Source organism: Trachemys scripta, chromosome 1 (assembly GCF_013100865.1).
Source record: "Trachemys scripta elegans isolate TJP31775 chromosome 1, CAS_Tse_1.0, whole genome shotgun sequence".
Taxonomy (NCBI): Eukaryota; Metazoa; Chordata; order Testudines; family Emydidae; genus Trachemys; species Trachemys scripta.
This window is the reverse complement of record NC_048298.1, coordinates 258,053,654-258,068,978: the sequence shown is the minus strand read 5'-3', so window position 1 is coordinate 258,068,978 and position 15,325 is coordinate 258,053,654. Positions and strand designations below refer to the sequence as shown.

General features: G+C 43.0%; 1 protein-coding gene across 1 annotated transcript; it reads left to right on the top strand.

Moving 5' to 3' along the window:
• The first annotated feature begins 668 nt into the window (after positions 1-668).
• On the top strand, positions 669-10,968 carry SLITRK5 (SLIT and NTRK like family member 5). Its single transcript, XM_034758272.1, has 2 exons — positions 669-919; positions 3,166-10,968. Exons 1-2 carry the CDS (start codon positions 727-729, stop codon positions 6,003-6,005), a joined length of 3,033 nt encoding a protein of 1,010 aa, XP_034614163.1. The 5' UTR covers positions 669-726; the 3' UTR covers positions 6,006-10,968.
• Positions 10,969-15,325: the final 4,357 nt, after the last annotated feature.

The window sequence follows — 15,325 nt, the reverse complement described above, 5'->3', positions numbered from 1 at the left end:
GGGCCAGGCTCCCCGCTCTCCCCGGCTGCACACTACCATGTTCGGCGCGCACCGCCAGAAGAAGAAGGGGAAGATTAAACCCAGGCGCGCGACGCCGCGCATCCTCCCCTGCCAGTCTGGGTCTCAGCCGGCCCGGCGGGGGGGGCCGGCCGGCGGACAATGGTGTGAGGCGGGGGAGCAAATCAGGAGGCTGGGTCTCGGCTGGGCGGAGGGGAGGAGGGGGAGGCTGAGCTGGAAGCTGCTGCGGAGCGGGGAGAAAGTTGTGCCTCTCCGTGGGAAGGGGGAGCGCGGGGAGTGCGCGCCGGGGGCAGGCGCGGTAGCTTGTTGTATCGGCATGTGAGTCCCTGTGTGGCGCCCTGCGGAGCTGACTGCCCCGCAGCCTGGCAGCGAGAGGCGGAAAGGGAACAGCCTCCTGGTCCCTCAGTTAACCCCCAGTGTACAGCCATTCCCCCGTCTTCCTCCTACCCTCCCTCTTTGTGCGCCCCTCACCCCCCTTCCTCTCCTCCCTGAGTCCCCCTCTCCCCTCCCCTGGCTCCGCTCTCTAGACCCTCCACTTGCCCGCCTCTCTCCTCCGTTCCCGCCCCCCCACTCTCCCCCCTCACTCCCTCTCTCTTGTTCGCCCCTCCCTCCCGCCGAACCCTCCCCCCCCCACTCTCTGGTCGCGGGGAGAGCGCTGAGAGCAGCTTCGGGAGCCAGCCCTTGGCACCGCCGCCGCCGCCGCGCTCGATGTGTGTGTGCCGCGGGGGCTCGGCGCAGCCTGGGCGGGGGGCGCCGTGTGCGTGCGTTCCTTCTCCAACCTTCCCGTCTGTGAGCCCCGCCGCCGCTCTCCTTCGCCCGGGCGGCTCGCACGCAGCGCACACCCCAAACAGGCATCTGTATGGGTTGCAACAATGCTTGGGCCCTGGAGATTTCAGGCTCAGTAAGTATCGGGGTTGACTCTCCCCCTTCCTGTCTGTGTCTTTTTGTGGCTTCCCAATCGCCCCCCTCCTCCGCAACTCCTCCCCTTCCCCCCTTTGGAACAGGATTTCTCCCGACTCGGGGTGCTGCTCAGTTAGGTGGCGGTGTCCGGCGGCTGCTGCTGCTGCTGCTGTCGGCGGTACTGAAAACTGCCTAGAGCCGGCCGTGCAGTGCGGTGAGCTAGGGTTTGAACTCTTTGGGGGGAAAGCAATACATCCCCCGCAAACTGTGACCCTCCACCGAGATCTGGCAAGGAACGGCGCACAGCCATCACAGACGGGCTTCTCAGGCAGGATTGCAGCCTTGTATTGCACAGATTCAACTTTATTTTCTTGATCTCCACCCCCGTCGTTTTCTTGAAGGAGGAAGGGGGGAGGGGAAACTGTATTTATCCCCTTTACTAATCATAACTGAATTAAAGTTGCAAAATGCCCGGGAGTTTGATACTATACTGCCCGGGCACGTTTCGCAATGGCTTTTTTTCTTGTTTGGTTTGGTTTGAAGATCAGGCGATTAATGGATGAATAGATCTGTTCGGGCTGAGAAAGAATTTGCAAGGTAAATGCGATAACTAGAAAGATTGATGCAGCTTTGATGCAGTGAAGCCGTTTATCTTCAGTAATTTCGATCCGGTAGACGTTTGGTCGAAATTGTATATCTATATCTAGATATATATCTATATTCGCCAAGACGTCCGATTCCCTGCTGCTTCCCTCCCTATGCTGCAAGTGCTAGATTTCAGCGTTGAACTCGCTGCCACAAGAGATGTCTTGCAGTAATGAGACTTATTTTTAGGGTGCGTTTCTCCAAGCGAGTGTTGCCGTGAGGAGTGACGCTCAGAGAAGGTTGACCGTAGAAAATGCAGTCTCAATGACTTATTAGTCTCCCCCCCCCCACCCCCAGACACACAGAGATGTACATATTCTGGCTCTTAATATTATTTTTAGACAAGTAGAAGTAGGAGAAAGCTGCAAGGAGACAGACTGCAAGGGAGAAAGAAAATCGGATTTGTTTCCTGCTAGATAAAATTCGGGTATTAAATCACTGACGTAGGTCAATGGTAGGATTTTTTTTTTCCCCGTTGGCTTTCAATCAGCTCGGGTGTCTTCGCCCCTAAAGGATGAAGAGCACTGACAGCCATCCTTGCTTATAATCAGTTTCTCCAATGCTTGGAGTGTTGGCGATGATATATTTCCATGAGACCTAGTTAGATCTCTCCGCTTCTATTAGGCTAGTTTTACAAAATAACATTGGGAATAAACAGTATGCCAGTTATGGCTGAGCCTGCGAAGGTGATCTTCATGTTTTATATATTTTTTCACAAATTTTGGGTGAGTGGCTCAAACGTCCCCTTTAATTCTCTCTCGCGCTCGCTGTACGTGTGTTCATAAATATCAACCGAGTAAGGTTACTTATGTGAGTGGAGATGCAAAACATGAATACTGTTACTAAAGAGAGCTAGTAAGTGCATTCAGTTACACGGTGGATGTAACTCATTGCAGTGCCGGAGAAGTCCATCACAAAAGTTATGTGCTTTTTTTAAAAAAAATATGCATATATATACAGCCATTGACCGTTTTAGGAAAGAGGTGATTTGGGGGATCCAGCAGGATTCTATGTGTTGAATTAATGTACATATCTCACCTTTTTTCTTTGGATTTCCGACAATGGCATTTCCAGCAATGGTTAAAAATAATCACGGTAGCACCTTGGGTCTGTAAAAGTGGGGAAAGACCTTAACAGTGCGCTGTTCGCTTAAGAGGTTCTGAAAGGAAGAAAGGGGGGGTGGGTAATAGGGCTGAGATGGGAAACCTCATAAAATGGTGCTTTTTACTTTTAAATTAGAACCGTGAAACCGAACTGACAGCCATTTTATGTATATTTATGGGGCTGGTCATGAAAAAAAAATCCGACGAAACACTGAAATGTAGCACATATGAATAGAAACAGAACGGTTTCCAGTGTGACCTTACCTTTTAAAAATACAGCAGACGTTTAACTCACTAGGAGTTGAACATTGTCCTTTCAAGCAGATTCAGTGTTATCCAGCTTTTAAAACACTTGGAATTAGAAATGACAAAATTTTATTTTGAATAGCAACCTTCTCCACCTACCCCCACGCTAAAATAAATAAATGAAAACTTTGTGTCTGGTTTATATTTTAAATCTTTATGCTATTACGTTTTCTTTTCTCTTCTTGCCCTACAGGAGTTAAAATGTACGCTTGCTGCTCTACAATAACTTTGGAACAGGACCCCAACAAAAAAATGCATATCTGGATGCTGCAGACGATAGCGGTTGCTTTAACATCGCTAGTCCTGTCGTGGGCAGAAAGCATCGAGTATTATGGGGAAATCTGCGATAAGGCGTGTCCTTGCGAGGAAAAGGACAGCATCTTAACAGTGAGCTGTGAAAACAGAGGGATCATCAGCCTTTTCGAGATCAGCCCACCAAGATTCCCTGTCTATCACCTCTTGTTATCTGGGAACCTTCTGAACAGACTCTACCCAAACCAGTTTGTTAATTACACTGGGGCTTCGATTTTGCATTTAGGGAGCAATGACATACAAGACATCGAAACGGGGGCCTTTCATGGTCTGCGGGGCTTAAGGAGGCTGCACCTGAACAATAACAAGCTGGAACTATTAAGGGATGACACTTTCCTTGGTCTGGAGAGTTTGGAGTATCTTCAAGTCGATTATAATTACATCAGCACTATTGAACCCAATGCTTTCAGCAAACTGCATTTGCTGCAGGTGCTGATCCTCAATGATAACCTCCTCTCCAGTTTGCCCAACAACCTTTTCCGTTTTGTGCCCTTAACTCACCTGGACTTGAGGGGTAACCGGCTGAAGCTGCTGCCCTACCTGGGCCTTTTGCAGCACATGGATAAAGTGGTTGAGCTGCAGCTGGAGGAGAACCCATGGAATTGCTCTTGCGAGTTGATCGCTCTGAAGGATTGGCTAGACAGTATCTCCTACTCGGCTCTGGTGGGGGACGTGGTTTGTGAAACCCCTTTCCGCTTGCACGGCCGAGACTTGGATGAAGTCTCCAAGCAGGAGCTTTGCCCTAGGAGACTCATCTCGGATTACGAAATGCGACCGCAGACACCATTGAGCACCACAGGGTATTTCCACACTACCCCGGCCTCGGTCAACTCCGTGGCCACCTCTTCCTCGGCTGTTTACAAATCCCCCTTGAAGCCCCCTAAAGGGACCCGTCAACCAAACAAGACCAGGGTGCGTCCCACCTCCCGCCTGCCCTCCAAAGACCTGGGATACAGCAATTACGGCCCCAGCATCGCCTACCAGACCAAATCCCCGGTGCCTTTGGAATGTCCCACCGCCTGCACTTGCAACCTGCAGATCTCCGACCTGGGCCTCAATGTCAATTGCCAGGAGAGGAAGATCGAAAGTATCTCCGAGCTACAGCCCAAACCCTACAACCCCAAGAAGATGTATCTGACCGAGAACTACATCGCCCTGGTGCGCAGGGCGGATTTCCTGGACGCCACCGGGCTAGATTTGTTGCACCTGGGCAACAACCGGATCTCGGTCATTCAGGACCGGGCCTTTGGGGATCTAACTAATTTGAGAAGACTCTACCTGAACGGGAACCGGATCGAGCGACTGAGCCCGGAGCTGTTCTACGGGCTGCAGAGCCTGCAGTACCTCTTCCTGCAGTACAACATCATCCGGGACATCGAGGCGGGCACCTTTGAGTCAGTCCCCAACCTCCAGCTCTTGTTTTTGAACAACAACCTGCTGAGATCTTTGCCCGCCAGCATTTTTTCCGGCCTGACTCTCTACAGGCTGAGCCTGAGGAGCAACCACTTCTCCTACCTGCCTGTGAGCGGGGTGCTGGACCAGCTGAAATCCCTGCTGCAGATCGACCTGCACGAGAACCCCTGGGATTGCACCTGCGACGTGGTGGGCATGAAGCTGTGGCTGGAGCAGCTCAACACCGGGGTGCTGGTGGACCAGGTCATCTGCGAGTCCCCCAAGAAGTTCTCCCAGAGCGACATGCGGACCATCAGGTCGGAGTTGCTGTGCCCAGACTACTCCGACATCATCGTCTCCACCCCTACCCCTTCCTCCATCCAGCTGCCGGGCGGGACCACCCTTTTCTCTTCCACCGTGCGGCTCAACAGCACGGGCGCGGCGGGGGGCGCGGCGCCCTCGGGCGGCGGGGGCGGATCCCCCTCGTCGTCGGTGCCGCTGTCGGTGCTGATCCTGAGCCTGCTGCTGGTGTTCATCATGTCGGTGTTCGTGGCGGCGGGGCTCTTCGTGCTGGTAATGAAGCGCCGGAAGAAGGGCCAGGGCGACCCGGCCAGCGCCAACAACTCCGACGTGAGCTCCTTCAACATGCAGTACAGCGTCTACGGCAGCGGCCACCACCACCACCCGGCGCCGCAGCAGCCCCGCCACCCGCGCGGCGGCGGCCCGGCCCTGCCCAAGGTGAAGACCCCCGCCGGCCACGTGTACGAGTACATCCCGCACCCGCTGGGCCACATGTGCAAGAACCCCATCTACCGCTCCCGGGAGGGCAACGCGGGCGAGGATTACAAAGACCTGCACGAGCTCAAGGTCACCTACAGCAACCACCACTTGCAGCAAGGGCCGCCGCCCCCGCCGCCCCCGGGGGAGGAGGAGCCCCTGCGGAGCCCCACTTACAGCGTCAGCACCATAGAGCCCCGGGAGGAGCTGCTCTCCCCGGTGCAAGACGCCGATCGCTTTTACAGGGGCATTTTGGAGCCCGATAAACACTCCTCCTCCTCGCTGGGCACCCCCGGCAATAATCTCCCCGATTACCCCAAATTCCCCGCCGCCTACACCTACACCCCCAACTATGACCTTATGCGGCCCCATCAGTACTTGCACCCCGGGGCCGGGGACAGCAGGCTCCGGGAGACGGTGCTCTACAGCCCCCCGAGTACTGTCTATGTAGAGCCCAACAGGAACGAGTATCTGGAGTTAAAAGCAAAACTAAACGCAGAGCCGGACTACCTCGAAGTGCTGGAAAAACAGACCACATTCAGCCAGTTCTGAGAAATCCCTCCCTTCCCCCAACAACCATAGCGACTCCTCCTCCTCTAGAGTATTTGTATTTAACAACCACACACAAAACAAAGAAACACAAATGCTGAACCCCCTCCCACCCCCTTTAACTCATTTTGTTGTAGGGTGAAGTGCCTTGGCACAGGATTTTCAGCTTCGGGGAATGATACTGAAAGGGTGTGCTGTTTCATTTTTATTTTTACAAGTAGGAAACAATCTATTGTGTAAACTGGGCACAACACTTGCTCTTGTGTGTTTGTGTGTCTGTGTGTTGGGGAGGGGGGAAAGAGGGTTTACTTAGGTTGGCTCGTGCAGGTTATAAGTACAAAAGTCATAGTCACTTTCATTTTGTTGGACAGGCGTTGCTAAATTTTATTTTCTCTTTGGTTGAAGAGTGCAGCGCACGTTTCCCCCTTTTAGCTCTGGGTGAGTCTAAATGGCTTTTAAGGAAAGATTTGCACACCCGATTTAATACAAGGTTTCCTTTTTTAAAGGATGTGTTTGTATGCTTTCTGGACTTTTGAATTAAAAAAATATATATATTATGATCTTTAAAAAAGATCACCAGAGATGTTGACAAATCATTAAAGAGGGCAGAGATATATGATCCATAACTGGTTAGTGAAAATAACTTATTGATGAACTATAAAATATTTTATTGTAGCACCTATTTTTATATGTGCATTAGCATTTCTCTTTCCTTCACTATTTTAGGGCCCAGTCTTGCAAATACTTACATACCCACGTAACTCTATTCATGAAAGTAGTCTTGGCATAGGCATCCATCCTGCAAACACTTAGGCAAATGAACAACTTTGCTCAGGTGTGTAGTCCCATAGATTTCAGTGAGTATGTAAAGTTAGCCACATGCCCAAAAGTTTGGAGGACTGGGGCCATAGTCAGTGCAACTGTTCTCATAAGTAAAGTTACATGGACATGTAATTTTTTTTTCAGGATGGGGCCCAGAGTCTGTGAATTGCTCAGAAGTGTTGCACTACATGCAGAGCTTTATTTCCAAAGCTGAAGTGGTATCAGGAGGATATTTTAAATCACTAAAATTAACAGTAATTATGACCAAATTTAAAAGACAATCTAAGACAAGCAATCTGGTCAGGATAAAAGAATATTGTATTGGGAACCTCCTGCTAGGGCAATTAGTCGGACTAACTAGCGAGGGACATGTGGAAATCGTTGATTTTAGCAGGAAAATTGTTTCTTTTCATTACTCAACCAAAATATAATGATTTGACTACTGTTGTAGCCAATTTCTGATTGTTTAGTCAAATGCAATTGCACTTGTACAGATCCATGTGTATACTGGCACTTTGAAAGACCAAATGATGGACTGTACACATCTCTATATAATGTCTTTACCCCTTTGGGCATCAGGCAATTAAAAGGATATCCATAAATACAGCATCACTGTAAGATGGGACAACTGGTGTCTCATATGTATCCCAGCACATGTAATTTTTTAAAAATAATTTCTGAATAAACACTTGATAACTATTTCAAATGTAAGGACATGAAGTAATGATTACCTGAAGTTCACAATATCTTGCCAAAATCAAACTTTGCTATGTGAAACTGCCTTTACTAGCAATGAAGTCTGAACGGAAAGGAACTAACAGTATAATCTGATGTGTTGTTCTTCAGGTTATTTTCAAAACACAATATATTGTAATTTATCAAGATACCTGACATGGGTCAGAACTGGACATTGCTATGTGAATCACGAACTTGCTTAAAAGTATAGTTTCATATTTACATTTTTTTCCTTTCTAAAGTCTTCATTTAAGATATGGATCAGGGTAAGTGATATTTCACATTCTTTTTTACCTTTATCTCTTAGGTTATTGTATTTGGTATTGTTTGGCCAGGATTCGCTAGTACATCTGTTTTGCAAAAGGGCTCTGTTCTGTGCTGCTTTTTCTACTTATGTAAAGTATGTGTCTTTATTTTTGTGTTAAACTGGCCTTCAGCAATTCAGGATGAATGATGTGTTGGGATGTGTACTTCCCTTCCACCATGCCCTCCACTACCCAAACAAACAAAATCAAATGTGCATGACCATACATAACTCTGGGTGGTTTGGTCAATATACTGAAATGTGGATTTTAAATGTGAACAGGAGATTCTTCTTGTTTTATTGCAAAAGCAACAACACATGGCATTATGGTGTATACTGCTCTTGATCTGCAGCATATCTCTCATTGAAGTCAATGAGAGATGTAAGTGCTGATTGAGGTCTCATTCTGCAGTTTCTATTGAGCAAAAAACTCCCTTTGAACCATTGCCAAAGCCAAAGGGCCTCATTCTCTTCTCATTTACACTGGTGTAAATTAGGAGTAATCATTAAAGTCAGCAGTTACACTGGTGTTAAATGGCTACAAGTGAGAAGACGATTAAGCACATTGGCTTGCACAGTGACATGGAAGGAGATTTTCTTAGTAATGTCCAAATGATCAGGGCAATACGTGGTCCTTCAGATGTGAAACTTTTTTTCTTGTGCACCCAAAATTCAAGTTGATGGGAGTTTTGGATGGTTTCAGTAGAAATGCAGGATCTGGTCCTTAATGTGAAAGGTACATTTTACATGGCATTCTGCCACAAAGAGGCAGCATCCACAAGTGTGTAAATGCACAGGAACAGCTTGAATTTATGAGACCTGGGTGATAGAAATGCCTGAACAGTCTTTTTATGTCAGAGTTCCTGATGCTGCTATTTCTGATGCCAGTAAATCTGCTGCCTCCATATTCTCTGCATACACTTGATATTTGAGACCAGGAAACATTCTAACAGTATACGTGCTAAAATCAGAATAATTAGTGAAATCCTCTTCAGTGCCCTACACCAACTACAAGTAGCAAAAAATTAAAATATTAGGAGAGCCATTATTGGAGAAGAAATTTAAACATAATCAATTAACCTCCAGCCGCGTAGTCTTGAAGAAGAATTCTTAAAAGACACATGAATTTCGAAAAAGATCATTTACTCATTAAGTATCCTGAAATACAACTAAGAGGGACATTGATAACTCAGACCTTAATAGAAATGGGATTACCCATGCAGAGGCTACAATGATTAATTTTCTGAAGAAAATTATAGGTAGAAAGAGGTGACAGAATGTCTGATCACAGAGGTAGTTTTGGTTTTGGAGCAATATATTTATATGGAAAATATGACCTTTGTTTGCTAGCAGGATCAGTGAAACCATCAGTTTTGCTAGCAGGATCTGCTGAGTTAGTGCTGACCAAAGAAGTAAAAGTGTCAGAGAAAAAAATATATTAATCCTTTTTTTTTTTTAAGTTGAGAATTGTTTTAATGGAGCCATTTAATTCACTTCCCCTTTTTGTCCAATTGTTGCCCTTTTTGACAAGATATGTTGAGTTTCCTGAGATGAAAGAGCCATATAGCTATACATTTTCTTTCAAAAGTTCATGTAAATCGATTATAAAAGAGAAATAAAGGCAAAAGAACCCTAATTTCTAAAATGTAAGTGCTAGAATCAACATACAGATTCTGACAATATAATATATAACATTTATTTATAAAAGCAAGTCAAAAGATTTCTTTATCTATCTTCTATATTCAGTATTTTGCCAACTGTTTAGCATACTGATGCAACGTCTTATATTCATAATTGTGCTTTGGGACAGATTTTCTTTTTTGGGGTCCAGATTCTTTCTTTCTTTCTTTCCTTCTTTCTTTCACATTAATTTCACAACATTCACCCATGTATTTTCTAGCTGTTTTTATAAATTATTTTGAACACCAAACTTTGTGTTCATTTTGTCATCAATTAAACATCTGACATGAAAGATGTTTCCACTTTTATATTTATAGGACCTATTATTGCACACTTTTCTCATGTTGAACTCACATTGACTTTCATGTCAGTTGTAGCTGAGTAAAACATGTAGGATTGTGTCTAAAGACTGGTATATTTCAGTTTCATATATTTTCCATTATCTATTTATAGTACTAGATAACTGATACTCAGGAGTATTCCTTTTAGACAAAATTCTGGTACTCCTTGTCATATTGATTAGTAGTTTAATTTAATTGAAATTAAGGGTAAGGTACTGTTCAACATGAATAACATATAAGAATCTAGCCCATATAAATACATTATAGAAAAAATAAATCTAAGAAAGCAGTAATATTTAATGTAATGTCATGCAATATAATACTAGTATGATAAATATAGTTTTAGGTGGGTAAATACTTTATAATTATTGGTAGGTTATTACTATCATAGCTTACATACAAGTTATAAAATATAATGAGGTACACTTTCTCTCTGACATTTAAGAGTCACTTTTTGGTAATTTTATAGTATGCCATGTTAAAGATCCGTCAGAAGAAGTAGTTACTTTCACTTGAGGGAAAGTCATCATTTACTGATCAAATAATAATGACAGAAAGCAAAATATTGGTCCTTTAGCTGTGCAGAGTGGAGCTTAGGTGGATATGGGTATTCTGCACCCCTCAAAGAGGCTTAAATGGATTCTGACATTATCAGACCCTATCAGAGCTGGTTGCATAATTCATATGGATCCATTGTCTGGGGCAAAGTGCACAAATCCATCCCAAGACAATTATCCATGGCATCCTGGAGGCTGGGAGATGGTACTGGGACAAGCAGAGAGTTTGATGTGAGGAGGCTGGTGCTCCTCATTTTCCTGACAGCTGGTGAGACTAAAAGAGCTCTCGGGTGAAGATAGGACCACTGGAGTGATGATTCCCCTCAAGAGCCCAGGGCAGAAATATAGTCTTCCCTTATGCCTGCACAGCTCCTAGGACATTGTCATTACTACTGGAAACAAATAACAACGTAGAGTGAGTAGTAGAAAGTGAATGACAAAGACACCCACCTTCTCATCACCACCAGCCTCGCAAAGCTGCAATTACTTGCTTTAGTTAACGTGTTTTAGAGAATACCCCCCCCCCGCACACATTGTCCTCCTGCAGCAGTTCTACAAGGAACTGTAGGCCCTGCATAGAGAAGTGGAAACAAAATCCAAAGGAGGTAAATTGAGGTTGGCTTGTGAAAGGGATGAAAAGGCTGTGAGCTCATTTACATAAGGTCCTGTCCTAAACATCTCTGTACTGTGCTCCAATGAAGTGTGAGTTCTCCCGTACAGTGTGTGTCTAAGCCTCCTTCCACTCCAGCCCTGCTACCTTCAGCGTATCTGTCAATCCATCTATGTGTAACTGTGATCCATCCTAATATAAATGTGATACATCTTTGTAATTTTTATTGCTTTCATTTTACTTTTTTCGTTATTCAGATAAGTCTCAAAATAACTAGTATTGTGACAATAGTGCAAAAATGGTATAAACAGGTTTTAGAATGAATGTTTATTCTTAAAACACTGAATGGAATAGTGTCAGAAAACACAAAGACAAATTTAGATAGTAGAAACCAGAAACATTTAATTAATTGGATTTCAAAGGGAATAAAGTGCAATGAATGTAGTAATTAAATGGTTATCAAATTTACTAATTAACTTACAGATAATGGGCCAAATTCTTCTCTTGGTTATACATGTGTTAGTCTAGAGCTACACCATTGACTTCAAAGGAATTATTACAGATTTACAACAGCAGAACAGAGAGCAAAATTTGGCCTTGCATTCCTAAAATAAACCATTCTAAGCATTGTTATTTTGTAAAGGGAAGCATTTCACTACATAAAGTATGATATTCAGTTGTGGTTTTGCATAGAGCAGTATGGATGATTTGCATATATTTCCAATCTGCTGGCAAATTAACAGTATTTTAGCATTGCACTTTAAAATGTAATTTGGGTCCATATTACCCCCAACCATTTTAAAGCAAAACTCTCAGTTGATTTCAGTGGGGAGTTCTGTTTAAATCTGGATGGAAGATAAGGCCCTTGGATACAATGAGTTATGAATTAAAAAAAAAATAATTCTGTGGTCCTTACTTAGGCAAACCTACTATAGAAAAATTTCCCCCAATAGTAGTTTTGACAGTGTAAGGTCTGCAGAAAAGATCAGACCCTATGTAATATTTATTGCCATTTTGCACTTTTTATGTAGAATATATTTATATTTGTTTGAAAACTATGGAGTAGTTCAGCTTCCACTGAAACATCTTTCTATATGACAAATGGTGACCACTGCTGTAAGTCATGTGTTCCTGGGCTATTCTTCAGGAATGTCAGACTGGGGCTTTGAGAAAGGGGTGGGGGGGAGAGAAGAGGTTGATGCAGTATATTGTCTACTTGAGTATGACATGTAATAAAACATTTCCTTCTCATTCTGATTTCAACAGTCTACTTGGCTTATGAAAGTCAGGCTAACTATCTATCATGATAATTGTAACAGTACCATGAAGGGGCTTATTTTTACATTCATATTTTGGATAAGAGGGATAGCATCAGATCACCACTGTTTCATCTATTTTTTTTTAGAGATACATTTACCACCAGTATATCAAATGTGAAGTAAATATAATTTTTGGCCAAGCTGATTTTTTTTTCCCAAAAAAGAATAATATAGCAACTGTTTCCAGTTAAGAGGATGAAAGTTTAATACAAATGTACTCATATCTTCATCCCATCTACCATCAATGTGATTGTAAAAGTAAAGCCATACATGTCATATAAAAGAAATTAGACATATTGTTTTCATAAAGACTTAGTAAATCAATGTAGGCTATGCTAATGAGTGAATATGGTGTGTTCTTACTATCAAATGCAGTTTCATTGGCAATTAAAGCCTGTAGGATTAGGCCTAATGTGCTTTCAGTTCTTATGTAAGCTTTTAGGCCTTGATCCAGCATTGTATAGCACAGGAATGGCCAAACTTACTGGCCTCCCAGAGCCGCATCTGACAATTTTCAGAAGTTCGAGAGCTGGGGCACATCTGCGTGGGGCCGTGACTCCGGGCAGCCATCAGCTCCTTGGGAGGCACCAGATGGGGTTCGGGGCTTCAGCCCAGCTCCTGCTGAAGCCCCAAGAGCCGTCTCCCCACCGGGCAGAAGCCCCGAGACCCCCCTTCCCCACTGGGCAAAAGTCCCTACCCCACCACCCCACTGCAAGGCAGAGGACCTGAGCCTCCCCCTCCAGTCTGGTAGATGGAAAAGGGGGGAGGCCAGGGCTCAGCGAGACTCACTTTAATGGTAAAAGAGCCGATTGTGGCCCGTGAGCCACAGTTTGGCGACCCCTAGTGTAGCATGTGGGCAGATTGTTGTATCTACACAGTGTCCCACTGAAGTTAATGTAATCCTATGGACCTTATCTTTGAAAAACTCTTGCTGATGTTAATGAGAGGTTTGGGTACACACAGAATGTAAGATCAGGTCCAAAGCAAAATGACAGCTTTCCTGAATATGTATGTCAGTATTAGGCTCAAGGTCTGATTCATTAGCTGCATCTTAAAATAAGGTATTTACATTTGAAGAAGTACATTTGAAAATATTTACATATAGTCACAATGACCCAGATTCAGCTCTACTGTAAAATATCTTACAGATCAGTTTTGACCAAAGAATCTAACAGATTATAATAATACTATAATGTACTTAAAATACATTAATCATAATTAATTTAACTAAAACCGTACTAAAACAAATCAGTCATTTTAAGGGACCATATTAGGTGGACAGTACATATTAATTTAGTTGTAGACCTTTTGCAATTTTTAATAACTTGTGCTCAGTTATATGATAATCTCTGGATGGCAAAAATTGCTTTCTTTGTACTGTGCTGCTATCCAGTAACATATTTCAGCTTTAGTTACAATCACAATGCAGCTTATGGTACTAATGACAATTACTCCATACTCTAGAACATTAACAGCTCATAAAGCAAGGTTGATTACTATGACCACACTTTTTAGATGAGATTCAATTTTCTCATTGTGAATTTCATTTTAAATATATAAAATTAAAATCATAAATATAATTTCAGGTTGGCAGTGCATTCTGTTAAATTTGATGTGGCAGTACCTTGACCAAAAAGAAGTATTAATATTAATTCAACTTTAAAAAGTTCTTGCATAGGTTTATAAGCCATTCAGAGCTATTTATCAGCCATATGCTTTATGGTTGCATAAGGAGGATGCAAAGTTAGCTAGATTTTACTTGATTATATCTAGCAAATTTCAATATGTACATTGCAATTCATTTAAATTTGGGTTGAGTTTCACATTATTCTTAAAATACTTATACACACATGTAATGTAACAGATCTATTTAAATAAAAATGTTATTTTGTTACATACCATAGCAACTTTCTTAAATTTAAAGTAAATAAGATGAAAGAACATGAGCCATACATAGTATTTACTTTAGGTGAACATTTATTTCTTTTGGAGTCTAGTGTCCCTTTGAAATGTACATTTAACTTTAATGAGGGTTATTCAGGTGTATTACAGGGAAAATGGACCATAGGGTGAAATTGTGACTTCTCTGAGGTCAATAGCAAACTTCCATTGACTTCAGCGGGGCCAGGATTTCACCTATAATGGTTTTGATCAAACTGTATTCTGACAGTCCCATCTTTAACATAGATTATTTTGTCTTCCCTGGTGGGTCTTTTTTTCAATATCATTCCATATGGATACTGCTTGTCAAATTATAGTATATAGTGCAAAAGAAAACCACAAAACAACACCTTATAATATAATGAACCTGAATGTTTCTAGAGGTTGCTTTATTTCCCTTTGTCTCTTTTTTCTGTCAAAACAAATCAGCCTTGGTCTTTTTTAACTGAAGTTCAATTATGTCTAAATTTAGTATGTAATGTAATCAATATTGATTTTGGTTAAAATATTCAAATATTGTGAGCCAGTGGTCATGCAAAGATTTAGAAGTGCTCTATAACATGTATTTTTGAAAATAATCATCTAGTTCCGTAGAGTGGAGATAACAGATGTGTTCTGTTATTTTTGTGTTTTTCTTTCTCATGAATCACAGTGATTGCTTTTATTTTTATATATAAACCTTTTTTAATATGCTGCCTGATTAACATACAGTATCTATTATTTGCAGAAGGCTGTTAACCTAATGTTCTTAGAAAAAAATGTGGACCAATACTGCATCCTTTCGTTAGGCCCTGATGCTACTCTGATCCATGTAGGTAGACTTGTGCTTGCACATAGCAACATTGATTTTAATGGCGCTCTGCCTGTGCCCTTACAGATTGGATTGTGACATCGAGCAAAATCCTCTTTGAAGTCAATGGGAGTTTTGTTTTAGGACTTGTCTAGGGTAGGGAAATAGCCATAGTTGTAGTTACAACAGTGATGTAGTTACTAGTGCAGATCCCTAATGTAGAT